General features: G+C 68.7%; 1 protein-coding gene across 1 annotated transcript; it reads left to right on the forward strand.

Annotated features, from left to right (window-relative positions):
- Positions 1 to 11,259: 11,259 nt before the first annotated feature.
- Positions 11,260 to 13,916, forward strand: LOC148595678 (zinc finger protein 783-like; the record flags this gene model as incomplete). The annotated part of the gene is made up of 3 exons (XM_088519986.1): positions 11,260 to 11,283; positions 12,772 to 13,059; positions 13,790 to 13,916. Coding segments are annotated over exons 1-3 (439 nt in total), but the record flags the coding sequence as incomplete, so codon positions are not given.
- Positions 13,917 to 13,986: the final 70 nt, after the last annotated feature.

Here is a 13,986-nt window from a genome sequence, read left to right on the forward strand (position 1 = left end):
GAGCAGCCGGGAACGGGCTGGAGCCGCCGGCCGTGCCGGGAACGGGCCGGGAGCGGCGCTGGAAGGGAACGGGGCCGCGGCGGTGCCGGCGCCTGCGCGTTCCCGCGGCTCCGCAGCGCCGCGGGCAGGGCCGGGGCCGTCAGCCCCGGGTCATCGCTCCCGAGGGCCGTATCGACCGCGCGCGGCCAAGGTCCAGGCAGCGGCCCCAGCGCCATGAGGCCGGCGCTGCTCTGCGCCCTCCTCGCGGCCCTGCTGGCCGCGGCCGCGGCTGAGCGCGGGGACCGGAGCAAGGGGAGAGCCGGGAGCCGCGAGGAGGAGGTGGGGGACGGGGACGGCGGGGAAGGGGTGCGGGTTTCGGAGCACGGCACCCGGCCGGGCGCTGGGGCGGCTCCGCGCGGTGCTGGCGGCTCCCGCACGGGACGGCGCGGCCGGGACCCGCGGCTCTTCCCTCCGCAGGTGGGGACCGGCGGCCTGGGCAGGCGGCGGCCGTACAGGCCCTGCTCGGGGTGCTTCTCGGTGCTGAGCGAGGTGAGCGCGAGCCGCGGGGACGAGCGGCGCTCCGAGGTGGCCCCGGCCCCGCGGAGCAGCGGGACGGCCCCCGCACGCCTTCCCTCCCTGCAGGAGTCCAACCCGCTGGCCCGGAGCAGCAGAGACGTCGAGGAGGTTCCGGAGCGCCCATGGGTGCGTGCGCGGGCACGGCGCTGGGCGCGAGCGGGACGGCCACCCCGTCCTGGCACCTCTATGGGCGCTCCCCACCCGCAGGGAGCCACGCGGGACGACGAGCGGCCTCGGCGCGCGCAGCCCGCACGGCGGCCCCGTAGCCCCGCCGCGACGGGGCAGGTAAACCCGGGCACGGCAGGAACGCGGCAGTGAGACCCTGCGCCACGAGGCCCCACGAGCAGCGCGTTGGGACGGGACGATCCCCCCTTCGTGCCTTGCAGGTGGCACCGCGGGAAGCCGGGGCGCAGGGCGCAGGATGAGAACCCCTGCTAGGAGCGAGCCGGGGTCCGGGCAGAGTGTCCCAGGCCACCGTCCCGCGTCCTCACGGCGGCCCCGCTCTGGCTCCCTGAGCCCTGCAATAAAGCCAAGCAGCCGCCCGCAGCGCCCGTGTTTGGTGGCCTGGGGCATTGCCTGAGCCTCGGGGGTCAAGGACGGGTCCGTGCAGGCGCCCGGGGCCCGGCGCCGCGGTCCCCGCTCCCCCGTCCCGGCGGGGTTTGCTGTGAAGGGTGAGTTGGGCTCCTGCCTCCTGGCTCTGGGTCCTGCACCCAGGGGGGCTCCCGGCAGCCCCGTGGCTTTGCCAGCTCCATGAGGACAATTTTCAGCTGCTCTCAGTGCTGAGACCAGCACCTCTCCTCCAGGACACGCCAGCCCTGTCCCCGCGCTGTGACCATGGGACAGGCTGGGGCCTGGGGTAGTGGCTCCTGCCCACTGCAAGCGGGGGGACACGTGGGACAGGGTGTCACTGCCATGCGGCAGTGCAGGAAACGGGGGGACACAGAGCGGCCACAGCGCGGGCGGCTCCCGGCACCGGCGCTCCGAGTGCCGCAGGGCTCCCAGCTCCGGCACTCGGCCCCACGCCGCCCGCTCCAGCCGCTCGATGCGGCGCCACGCGCCCAACGCCTCCCGCCGCGCTGCAGTGACTGCCACGAGCCATCCCGGCCGCTGCGCCAGAACCACGCGCAGCCGGTGCAGCTCTGCAAGCAGCTCCATGTGCTGCTACGAGTGCTGCTCCACACGCAGCTCTGCATGCAGCTCTGAGCAACTCTGCAAGCAGCTCCACGTGCTGCTCCGCACACAGCTCTGCGAGCAACTCTGCATGCAGCTCTGCATGCAGCTCTGCAAGCAGCTCCACATGCTGCTACGAGTGCTGCTCCACGCACAGCTCTGTGAGCAACTCTGCATGCAGCTCCACGTGCTGCTACCCGTGCTGCTCTGCATGCAGCTCCACATGCTTCTCCATGTGCAGCTCCGCGCACAGCTCCATGTGTTGTTCCATGCGCAGCTCCATGCACTGCTCCATGCACAGCCCCATGCTCTGCTCCACATGCACCTCCATGCGCTGCTCCATGCACATCTCCGCACACAGCTCTGGCACTGCGCAGCACCCACAGCCACAGAGCTCCCCGGCGGCTCCCTCAGCACCTCGGGGGACCATGGGGACAGGCGATGGCTGCAGCGTGGGTGCCGACGGGGACAGGGGACGGCTGCAGCGGGCAGGTGCCGGGGTGCAGGGGGGCCCCCTCCGCCCTGCACTGTCAGGGCCCCCAGGCTGCGGCGCTGCTGCCGGCTCTGCCCAGGACAGGCCGGGCCCAGCGTGTCCATCCCAGCGCCGCGAGGCCCCGCGACACCGGACACCCTCACCCGCTGCGTCCCCACGGGCACCCAGTGACCCCCAGGGTGGCCGTCACCCGGCTCTGCCACCCGCCAGCGCCGCAGGGCCCGGCCCTGCTGAGCGTGGGGATGTGGCTGTCCCTGCCCCGGCCTCCCACGGGTGCTACATCCCGCTGGGACATCTGGCTCTGCTCCAGGACCTCTGGCACTCGCAGACCTGCTCGCGGGGCGCAGTGTCCCGGCCCCGTCCTGCCGTGGGCGGCGCGGGCGCCCTGCAGTGCCCGTTGTCCCCATGGGCAGGGACACGCGAGGCCGGTGGCGCGGCGGGGACGTGACCTCCCCGTCCTGCTCTGCCCCAGCGGCCCCATCTCCTCCCGGTGCCATCGGGTCCCCAGGCCCTTGCTCACCCGCTCCCAGCCGGCTCCAGCTCCCGTTCCCATTCCCTGCGGAGCCGAGCGCCGGCTCGGGGTCACAGCTGGATGCGGCCGCAGGGTCCGGGGCTGCTGCCTCCATTTTCAGTGCAGAGAGACCCATGAGCCAGGGCAGACCCCAGCCCTGTGTCCCGCGGCTCTGGGGCAGGTGGCCGGGAACGTCCCCCCCAGCGCTGCGGGGGGACGAGTTGTCCCTCCCCTCCGGGGAGCAGCTCCCATAGGGATGCACCCGGGGAGCAGCTCCTATAGGAATGCACCCAGGGAGCAGCTCCCATAGGGATGCACCCGGGGAGCAGCTCCTATAGGAATGTATCCAGGGAGCAGCTCCTATAGGGATGCACCCAGGGAGCAGCTCCCATAGGGATGCACCCGGGGAGCAGCTCCTATAGGAATGCACCCAGGGAGCAACTCCCATAGGGATGCACCCGGGGAGCAGCTCCCATAGGGATGCACCCGGGTAGCAGCTCCTATAGGAATGCACCCAGGGAGCAACTCCCATAGGGATGCACCCGGGGAGCAGCTCCTATAGGAATGTATCCAGGGAGCAGCTCCTATAGGGATGCACCCGGGGAGCAGCTCCCATAGGGATGCATCCAGGGAGCAGCTCCTATAGGAATGCACCCAGGGAGCAACTCCCATAGGGATGCACCCGGGGAGCAGCTCCTATAGGAATGTATCCAGGGAGCAGCTCCTATAGGGATGCACCCGGGGAGCAGCTCCCATAGGGATGCATCCAGGGAGCAGCTCCTATAGGAATGCACCCAGGGAGCAGCTCCCATAGGGATGCACCCGGGGAGCAGCTCCTATAGGGATGCACCCAGGGAGCAGCTCCTATAGGAATGCACCCAGGGAGCAACTCCCATAGGGATGCACCCGGGGAGCAGCTCCTATAGGAATGTATCCAGGGAGCAGCTCCTATAGGGATGCACCTAGGGAGCAGCTCCCATAGGGATGCAGCTGGGGAGCAGCTCCCATAGGGATGCACCCGGGGAGCAGCTCCTATAGGAATGTATCCAGGGAGCAGCTCCTATAGGGATGCACCCAGGGAGCAGCTCCCATAGGGATGCACCCGGGGAGCAGCTCCCATAGGAATGCACCCAGGGAGCAGCTCCCATAGGGATGCACCCGGGGAGCAGCTCCTATAGGGATGCACCTAGGGAGCAGCTCCCATAGGGATGCACCCAGGGAGCAGCTCCCATAGGGATGCACCCGGGGAGCAACTCCCATAGGGATGCACCAAGGGAGCAGCTCCCATAGGAATGCAGCTGGGCAGCAGAGCCCCTCCAGAGATGCCCCGGATGCCCCCGGGACCAAACTCTGCAGGGAAGTTCTGGGGACGGGACCCTGTGGGAATGTTCCTGAGTATCAGAGCTCCGTGGGGAAGGGGACGGGACCCACAGGGACCAGATCCCCAGGGATGTGTCTGGGAACAAGAACCCCCCCAAAATGCCCCAGGGACCAGCCCCCCCCACCCCGCAGGGACACACCAGGGAGCAGATGCCGCAGGGATGTTCCCACAGGACCAGACCCCACAGGGAAACCCTGGGGACAGACCCCGTGGGGCTGCTCCAGAGCCCCAGGGATGCACCAGGACCAGACTCCCCCTCAGGGATGTCCCCAGGGACTGGATCCCCATGGATAATCCTGTAGGAGATGCCTCCTAGGGAGGAAACCCCCCCCCCCGCCCCGACATCTCCCAAGGACCCAATGCAGCCCTGATCCCACTTGGAGATGCCGTGAGAGGGGATACAGCCGTGGGGATGCAGCTCATGGGGATGCAGCCGTGGGGATGCATCTCATGGGGATGATGCTCGTGGGGACACTGCTCATGGGGATGCCGCTTGTAGGGATGCAGCTGTGGGGATGCTGCTCGTGGGGATGCAGCCGTGGGGACGCTGCTAATGGGGGTGCAGCCATGGGGACGCTCCTCGTGGGGACACTGCTCATAGGGATGCAGCCATGAAGATGCCATTCATGGGGACACTGCTCATGGAGACACTGCCCATGGGGATGCCGCTCATGGGGACGCTGCCCGTGGGGACGCAGCTGTAGGGTGGCAGCCATGGGGATGCTGCCCATGGGGACACTGCTCGTGGGGATGCAGCCGTGGAGATGCAGCTCATGGGGATGCTGCTTGTGGGGATGCAGCCATGGGGACACTGCTCGTGGGGGCACTTCTTGTGGGGACACTACTCGTGGGGATGCAGCCGTGGAGATGCCACCCATGGGGACACTGCTCATGGGGATGCAGCTCACGGGGACGCTGCTTGTGGAAATACAGCCATGGGGATGCAGCCATGGGGATGCAGCCGTGGGGATGCAGCTCACGGGGACACTGCTCATGGGGACACTGCTCATGGGGATGCTGCTCATGGGGACACTGCTTGTGGGAATACAGCCATGGGAATGCAGCTGTGGGGATGCAGCTCATGGGGATGCAGCTCATGGGGATGCAGCCGTGGGGATCCAGCTCACGGGGACACTGCTCATGGGGACGCTGCTCACAGGACTGGGGCAGCCACCTCCATCCTCAGGCAGCTCCAGGCTGCAGCTCCCCGGGCCGGAGCAGGGAGTGACTGTGACCGAGTCCGCTCACCAGGAGCGGGGGCAGCCGGGGGACCCTGGCAAGGGCCGGCTCCGCACGGGAGATTCCCGAGCCCCAGCACCAGCGAGCGAGGGTGACGTGGCCGGGCCCAGCGTGGGGCGGCCATGGGGCAGCGTGCCTGGTGCCGTGCTGGGCCGCGCCGTGTCGTGCCGGGACATCACTGTGCTGCATGACCCCATGCCGTGCTGCATGATCCCGTGCCGTGCTGCACCATCCCATGCCATGCTGCATGATCCCATGCTGCATGATCCTGTGCCATGCTGCACCACTCCGTGCCATGCTGCACGACCCCATGCTGTGCTGCAACGCACCATGCAATGCCATGCTGCATGATGTTGTGCCGTGCCAAGCTGTGCCATTCCATGCTGTGCCATCTCCAGGATGCAGCTCCAGGTGCTGCCACTCCTGCTCCAGCTCCCGCCGCGTCGGCTCTGCTCGGCTCCGGGCACAACACCCCTCTCCTGGGAACAGGCAGCAGGGGCAGATTTCTGATGGGAGGAAATACCTGAGTGTGGGGCAGGGGGCCTTGGGGGTCACACGTGCCAGCACACATCGCCCCGGTGCGCAGACACGTGCCATCCTGATGCACACACACACGGCCCCTACACATGGACAGACACACAGCAGCCCCTACACATGGATGGACACACGGACGGACACGCACACACAGCCCCTACCTGTGGACAGACACACATACAATGCCTACGCATAGATGGACACATGGACAGACACACACACACAGCCCCTACGGACGGACAGACACACAGACAGACAGACACACAGCAGCCCCTACACACAGACGGACACATGGACAGACACATGCACTGCAGTCCCTACACACGGACAGACACACACACACACAGCCCCTATGCACAGACGGGCACGCACACACAGCCCCTACACATGGACGGACGCACGGACGGACACGCACACACAGCCCCTATGCACGGACAGACACACGGATGGACACACATACAGTAGCCCCTACACATGGACAGACACACATACAGCCCCTACACACAGACGGACACATGGACAGACACATGCACTGCAGCCCCTACACACGGACAGACACACACACACAGCCCCTACACACGGACAGACACATGGACACACACACACAGCAGCCCCTACACACAGACGAACACGCACACACAGCCCTTACACACGGACAGACACATGGAAAGACACACGTGCAGCAGCCCCTACGCACGGACGGACACCCGGACAGCCACGCACACAGCAGCCCCTACACACAGACAGACACATAGACGGACACACGGACAGACACGCACACACAGCCGCTACACCTGGACGGACGGACACACACAGCCACGCGCACAGCAGCCCCTACACCTGGATGGACACCCGGACGGCCACGCACACAGCAGCCCCTACACACAGACAGACATATAGACAGACAGCCACGCACACAGCAGCCCCTACACACAGACAGACATATAGACAGACAGACACGCGCACAGCAGCCCCTACACACGGACGGACACACGGACAGACACATGGACGGCCACGCGCACACACAGCCACTACACCCGGACAGACACCCAGATGGCCACACACACACAGCCCCTACACACAGATGGACACCCGGACGGACACACGGACAGACACACGGACGGCCACGCGCACACACAGCCCCTACACCCAGACGGCCGCGCGCACAGCAGCCCTGCAGCGCTCGGCCTCCCGCCCTGCAGCGCTGCAGACCGCGGCGCGGCCAGGCTCCCTGCGCGGCTCCCGCGCGCCGCGGTGCCACCGCGACCTCCCCGTCACTCCTGCCACCCCGGCTGCCACCCGCCCCGCGCGCTGCCACCACCGCCGCGATGCCGAGGGCCAGCGGGCAGCTTCACACAGTGGCCAAAGCCGGAGCTCAGAGGAGACACCCGTGTTGGCACCGCGCTCACTGCCGGGCTTCCCACCCGCTGCTCCCGGGGATTCAGGACAGGGCCGTCGTGCTGAGGGGCAGGACACGCTCCAGGGATCCCCGTTCCCACTTCCCATCCCGTGCGGTGCCTGCACCGGGCACTGGCTGCTGTGCTGCCCTCGCAGGCACCCGGCGCGTGTCCCCCGCGGGGCTCCCGTCACCTTGATGCGCCCTGACACCTGCAGCCCAAATAACTTTGGGAAACCCTCAATGGCAGGATGGCCCATGGCTCCGCAGCGCCCCGGCTGCTCCTCTCACAGCAGCAACGCAGGGATTTGCCAGGAAAAGCTCCGTCTCCGCGGGGAGGATGGACCCTCCTTTCCCGCTGCTCCCCAGGGAGCCGGGAAGCACAAGCGGGTCCCGCTGCCGCATCCCACGGGATGTGCACAACCCCCAGCGGCACCGCGTGGCGTGCCGGGTCCGTCCCGCTCCGTCACAGTGTCCCGGGCCCGGAGCATCGGGGGCACCAGGGACACCAGGGACACCAGGGGCACCGGGGGCATCAGGGACAGGGGCTCTGCGTCCCCCGGAGCCGGCGGGGGACAGGTCCTGCTGCCCCCGCAGGGCTGAACCCAGGACGGGGCTGCAGGTGCCACCCGAGGGCGCAGGGATGGAGAGAGCAGAGGGATGGAGGGAGCGCGGGGAGATGGAGGGAGCGCGGGGAGATGGAGGGAGCGCAGGGAGATCATGGAATCACTGTGGCTGGAAAAGACCTTGAAAATCACCAAGTCCAACCGTAAACCCACCCTCACCACCCTGCTAAACCGTGTCCCTAAGGGCCTCATCCACACGGTTCTTCAACACTGCTGGGGACGGTGACTCCAGTGCTGCCCTGGGCAGCCTGTTCAGCGCTTGACTGCTCTTTCCATGCAGAAATGCTTCCCAATGTCCAACCCGACCCTCCCCGGAGCAACGTGAGGCCGTTTCCTCCATCCATTTCCAGTTATTGCGGAGCAGAGCCCGACCCCCCTCGCTGCAGCCTCCTTCCCGCAGCTGCAGAGCGATGGGGGCTCCGGAGCCGCCTCCTCTCCGCACCGACAGCCCCGGCTCCCCGGCTCCCCGCTCAGCTCTGAGCTCCGGCCCCTTCCCCAGCATCGCTGCCCTCCTTTGGACACCCTGAAGGAGCATAAGGAGATGGAAAGAGCGCAGGAGAGATGCTAAAGATGATGGGAGATGGAGAGAGCAGGGGGATGGAGGGAGCACAAGGAGACGTAGGGAACACAGGGAGATGAAGGGAGCACAGGGAGATGGAGAGGGCACCAGGAGATGGAGGGGACACTAGAAGATGGAGGGAGCACCAGGAGATGCTGCAGGCAGTGGAAAATGGAGGGAGTGCACAAGATGGAGGGAGTGCACAAGATGGAGGGAGTGCACAAGATGGAGGGAGTGCACAAGATGGAGGGAGTGCACAAGATGGAGGGAGCACCAAAAGATGCAGCGGATGGAGGGAGTGCAGGGAGATGCAGCGGGCACAGGGGATGCAGCAGGCGCAGGGAGTGGAGTGCGTGCAGGGGATGGAGGGGGCACAGAAAAGGCAGAGGGTGCAGCGGATGCAGCGGGCACTGGGGATGCAGCTGGCACAGGAGATGCAGCAGGTGCAGGGGATGCAGAGGGCACCAAGGATGCAGCAGGCACAGTGAGATGAAATGGGCACCGGAGATGCAGCAGGTGCTGGGAGGTGCAGCAGGCATAGGGGTGTCACAGGCGCAGCGTGCACAGTGGATGCAGTGTGTGCAGTGTGTGCAGCGTGCACAGTGGATGCAGCAGGCATGTGGTGCAGCAGGCGCAGGGGTTGCTGCGTGCACAGTGGATGCTGCGTGCACAGTGGATGCAGTGGGTGCAGGGGATGCAGGCACACGGGGTGCAGTGTGCACAGTGGGCGGAGCTTGCATAGGGGATGCAGCAGGCGCAGGGGGTGCAGCACGTAGCGTGCACAAGGATGCAGTGGGTGCAAGAGATGCAGTGGGCACAGGGGGTGCAGTGGGCACAGGGAGGTGAAGTGGGCGTAGCAGGTGCAGAGCACGCAGCGGATGCAGTGGGCGCAGTGGGCTCAGCGTGCACAGTGGATGCAGTGGGCTCAGCGTGCACAGTGTGCGCAGCGGGTGCAGCATGCACAGCAGGTGCAGGGGGTGCAGCGAGGGCAGCGCGCACAGTGGATGCAGCGGGTGCAGCGTGCACAGCAGGTGCAGGGGTGCAGGGGGTGCAGTGTTCACAGTGGGTGCAGTTTGCACAGTGTGCACAGTGCATGCAGCGTGCACAATGTGCACAGTGGGCACAGGAGGTGCAGGGGGTGCAGCGTACACAGTGGGCGCAGCGTGCACAGTGTGCACAGTGGATGCAGCGGGCACAGCGGGTGCAGCGGGTGCAGGGGGTGCAGCGGGCACAGGGGGTGCAGCGGGCACAGTTGATGCAGCATGCACAGTGTGCACAGTGGATGCAGCAGGCACAACACGCACAACGCGCACAGCAGGTGCAGGGGGTGCAGTGCGCACAGTGGGTGCAGCGTGCACAGTGTGCAGAGTGGATGCAGCGGGCACAGCGGGCACAGTGTGCCCAGTGGGCACAGCGCGTGCAGGGGGTGCAGTGTGCATAGCGGACACAGTGCATGCAGCGTGCACAACACGCACAGCGGGTGCAGGAGGTGCAGCGTGCACAGTGGGTGCAGCGTGCACAGTGTGCACAGTGGGTGCAGCGTGCACAGTGTGCACAGTGGATGCAGCGGGCACAGCGGGCACAGTGTGCCCAGTGGGCACAGCGCGTGCAGGGGGTGCAGTGTGCACAGCTTGCACAGTGCATGCAGCGTGCACAACATGCACAGCGGGTGCAGCGTGCAGGGGGTGCAGTGTGCACAGCGGACACAGTGCATGCAGCGGGCACAACGCGCACAGCGCACACACTGTGCAGAGTGCATGCAGCGTGCACAGCGGGTGCAGCGTGCACAGCGGGCACAGTGCATGCAGCGGGCACAACGTGCACAGCGGGCACAGCAGGTGCAGCGGTGCAGTATGCACCGTGGATGCAGTGGGCGCAGCGTGCACAGCGGGCACAGTGCATGCAGCGGGCACAACACACACAGCGCGCACAGCTTGCACAGTGGATGCAGCGGGCACAACGCGCACAGCGCGCACAGCTTGCACCGTGGATGCAGCGGGCACAACATGCACAGCGGGCACAGCAGGTGCAGGGGTGCAGTATGCACTGTGGATGCAGCAGGCGCAGCGTGCACAGCGGGCACAGCGCATGCAGCGGGCACAACACACACCGCACGCACAGCTTGCACAGTGGATGCAGCGGGCACAACGTGCACAGCGGGCACAGCAGGTGCAGCGGTGCAGTATGCACCGTGGATGCAGCGGGCGCAGCGTGCACAGCGGGCACAGTGCATGCAGCGGGCACAACACACACAGCGCGCACAGCTTGCACAGTGGATGCAGCGGGCACAACGCGCACAGCGTGCACAGCAGGTGCAGCGTGCACAGCGGGCACAGCGCATGCAGCAGGCACAACACGCACAGCGTGCACAGCGGGCACAGCGCATGCAGCGGGCACAACACGCACAGCGCGCACAGCTTGCACCGTGCATGCAGCGGGTGCACCGCGCACTCCCTGCTCCCGCAGCGCCTCCGCACCTCCCGGGGGCCGTGCCCAGCCCGGGGGCCCCCAGCGGGGCCAGGGGCGGCCGCCGGGGCCTCCCCACGGGCACGGGGACAGGGGCAGCGCGAGGGGCCCCCCCGGGGCGGCCGGGGCCGTCGCTGTCCCCGCGGGCCCCGCTCGGCCACGTGACGCGGGGACCGGGCGACACCCGGGTCCCCCCCGGGGGGCTCCCCCCGCGCCCCCCTCCGGGCCGGCAGGGGGCGCCGCCGCCCGCCCCGCCCCGCCCCGCCGCGGCCCCGCCCCCTGCCCGCGCCCCCTGGCGGCCCGGCGGGCGGCGCGGCCGGTGCGCGGCCATGTCCCGCCGCGGGCCCGCGCAGGTGAGCGCCGCCCCGGGCCCGGCCCCGCCGCCCCGGCACCCCCGGGGCAGCCCCGGCCCCGCCGCCCCCGGCACCCCCGGCCCCGGGGCAGCCTCGGCCCGGCCGCGGCGGCACCGGGACCCCCCGGGGTGGGGCGAGATGTGGGGGGGGGGGGGGGCTGTTGCTAGGGGGGGTGGGGGGGCCGGGCCCGGGCTCGGGGCACCCCTGGGTGCTGGGGGGGGCCCTGGTGCCATCGTGGGGGGATGTGGGGCGGGGGGGCTGTGGCTAAGGGGTGGGGGGGGCTTTGGGGGGGGACCTGGTGCCATCCTGGGGGATTTGGGGCGTGTGGGGCTGGGGGGCTGTGGCTAAGGGGGTGAGGGGGGGCTTTGGGGGGGTCCTGGTGCCATCCTGGGGTTCTGGGGACGGTGCCGGGTCCCTGGCGCTGGGGAGGCCCCTGGGGGTGCTGGGCCGGGGGGCAGAGGCAGGGGTTCCCCCGGGGGTCCCTGTGCCCTGAGGATGTGGGGCCAGGGGGGGTCCTTAGGGGGCCCCTGGGGGCTGCCCCTTGCGGGGGCTCCTGGTTGGGGGCTGGGGGAGCCCCCCCTGTAGGTGCCGGTCCCGGGGGGAGGAGGGGGGGGAGGGGGGAGCCCCATGGGCGGAACCGCTTGAGCAGCCGAGGCCTGGGGGGGGAGCGAGGACCCCCGGGGGTGCCAGCACCGGGGGGGCTGCGGGACAGGGACCCGAGGGGGTCTGGGGACAGTGACCCCAAAGAGGTCAGGGACAGGGACCCCAAGGGGGTCAGGGACAGGGACCCCAAAGGGGCCGGGGACGGGGACCCCAAAGGGGTCAGGGACAGGGACCCTAAGGGGGTCTGGGGACAGTAACCCCAAGGGGCTCAAGGATGGGGACCCCCAAGTGGGTCTGGGGACAGTGACCCCAAAGAGGTCAGGGACAGGGACCCCAAAGGGATCTGGGGACAGTAACCCCAAGGGGCTCAAGGATGGGGACCCCCAAGTGGGTCTGGAGACAGTGACCCCAAAGAGGTCAGGGACAGGGACCCCAAAGGGGTCGGGGACGGGGACCCCAAGGGGATGGGGACAGTGACCCCAAGGGGGTCTGGGGACAGTGACCCCAAGGGGCTCAAGGATGGGGACCCCCAAGTGGGTCAGGGACAGTGACCCCAAAGGGGTCAGGGACGGGGACCCCAAAGGGGTCGGGGATGGGGACCCAAGGGGATCTGGGGACAGTGACCCCGAGGGGCTCAAGGATGGGGATCCCCAAGTGGGTCTGGGGACAGTGACCCCAAGGGCTCAGGGACAGGGACCCCAAAGGGGTTGGGGATGGGGACAGTGACCCCAAGGGGGTCTGGGGACAGTGACCCCAAAGGGGTCAGGTTCAGGGGCCCAAGGGGGTCGGGGCCGGTGCCCAAGGAGGTGGGGGATGAGGGCCCGTTTGGGGCCGGTGCCGGGGCGCGGGGCCGTGCGGCAGCTCCAGGTGTCCCCGTCCCCGCAGGCGCTGCCGTGGCAGGCGCGCAGCGGCGAGCGCGGGCCGGCGCGCGCCATGGGGCCGCGCGCGGCGCAGGCGGAGGCGCAGAGCCGGCAGCTGCAGGAGCTGCGCAGCCGCACGGAGCGCGCCGAGCGGCGCCTGCTGGCCTGCGAGCACCTCGTCGGGGAGCTGGGCAGCCTCCTGCAGGGCTACGGGCAGCTGCAGCGGCGCCTGGACAACGTGGAGAACCTGCTCAAGAACAGGAACTTCTGGCTGCTGCGCCTGCCGCCCGGCAGCCGCGGGGAGGTGCCCAAGGTGAGGGGCGCGCGGGGACGGGGACACCCCGCTGTCCTGAGAGACCTCCCGCTGCAGCCGGGTGTCCCGTGGTTCCGAGTGCCGGATCCGGGAAGGAAGGGGGAGAGGGTGAGCGGCGGCTCCTGGCGCGCGCAGGGACCCTCCCTCGATCCTTGCGAGCTCGCGGTGACTCCCTTGGCCCTGGCACCCCCCGTGCTGCACTCGGCAGCGGCTCCCAGGGGCACATGGTTGGGGGAACGGCACAGGCTGAACCGCAGGCAGCTCCATGTCCGTGTGAGGAAGAACTTCCTTGGTGTGAGGGTGCCCGAGCCCTGGCACAGGCTGCCCAGAGAGGCTGTGGAGGCTCCTGCTCTGGAGATCTCCAACCCGCCTGGATGCGCCCGGGTGCCCCGTGCTCTGGGTGTCCCTGCTGGAGCCGGGGCTGCACTGGGGGGTCCCTGGAGGGCCCTGCCAGCCCCGGCCCTTCTGGGATTCCGGGATACCCCAGCGCTGCGCCCGTGGGACCAGGCCTTGGCTCCCCATCATTCCCGGAGGCCTCCAGGCTTGCCGGGATTCACGAGCTCTGTGCGGGGGCACCCGCTGGCGCCGCAAGGGCCGAGCGCTGAGGAGGTGCCAGGGGCTCTGGGTCGGTTTGGGAAGCTGGGAGCGACGTTGGCAGCGGACGGCGGCACTGGGCGCGTGTCCCGATGCCGGCGCCGCAGAGCTGAGCGCGCCCCGCGTGTGCCCCCAGGTGCCGGTGACATTCGACGACGTCTCCGTGTACTTCAACGAGCAGGAGTGGGAGCGGCTGGACGGCTGGCAGAAGGACCTGTACAAGGCGGTGATGAGGGGCAACTACGAGACGCTGCTCTCCCTGGGTAAGGCGGCTGCTCCGCGCGCGTCCGCGCGCTCCGGCGTCGGGGCCGGGCCTTTCCGGGCAGCCCTCGT

This window comes from Tinamus guttatus, unplaced genomic scaffold, assembly GCF_059628265.1.
Source record: "Tinamus guttatus ecotype Peru unplaced genomic scaffold, ASM5962826v1 Tinamus_guttatus_pri_ptg000078l, whole genome shotgun sequence".
In the NCBI taxonomy this organism is placed as follows: domain Eukaryota; kingdom Metazoa; phylum Chordata; class Aves; order Tinamiformes; family Tinamidae; genus Tinamus; species Tinamus guttatus.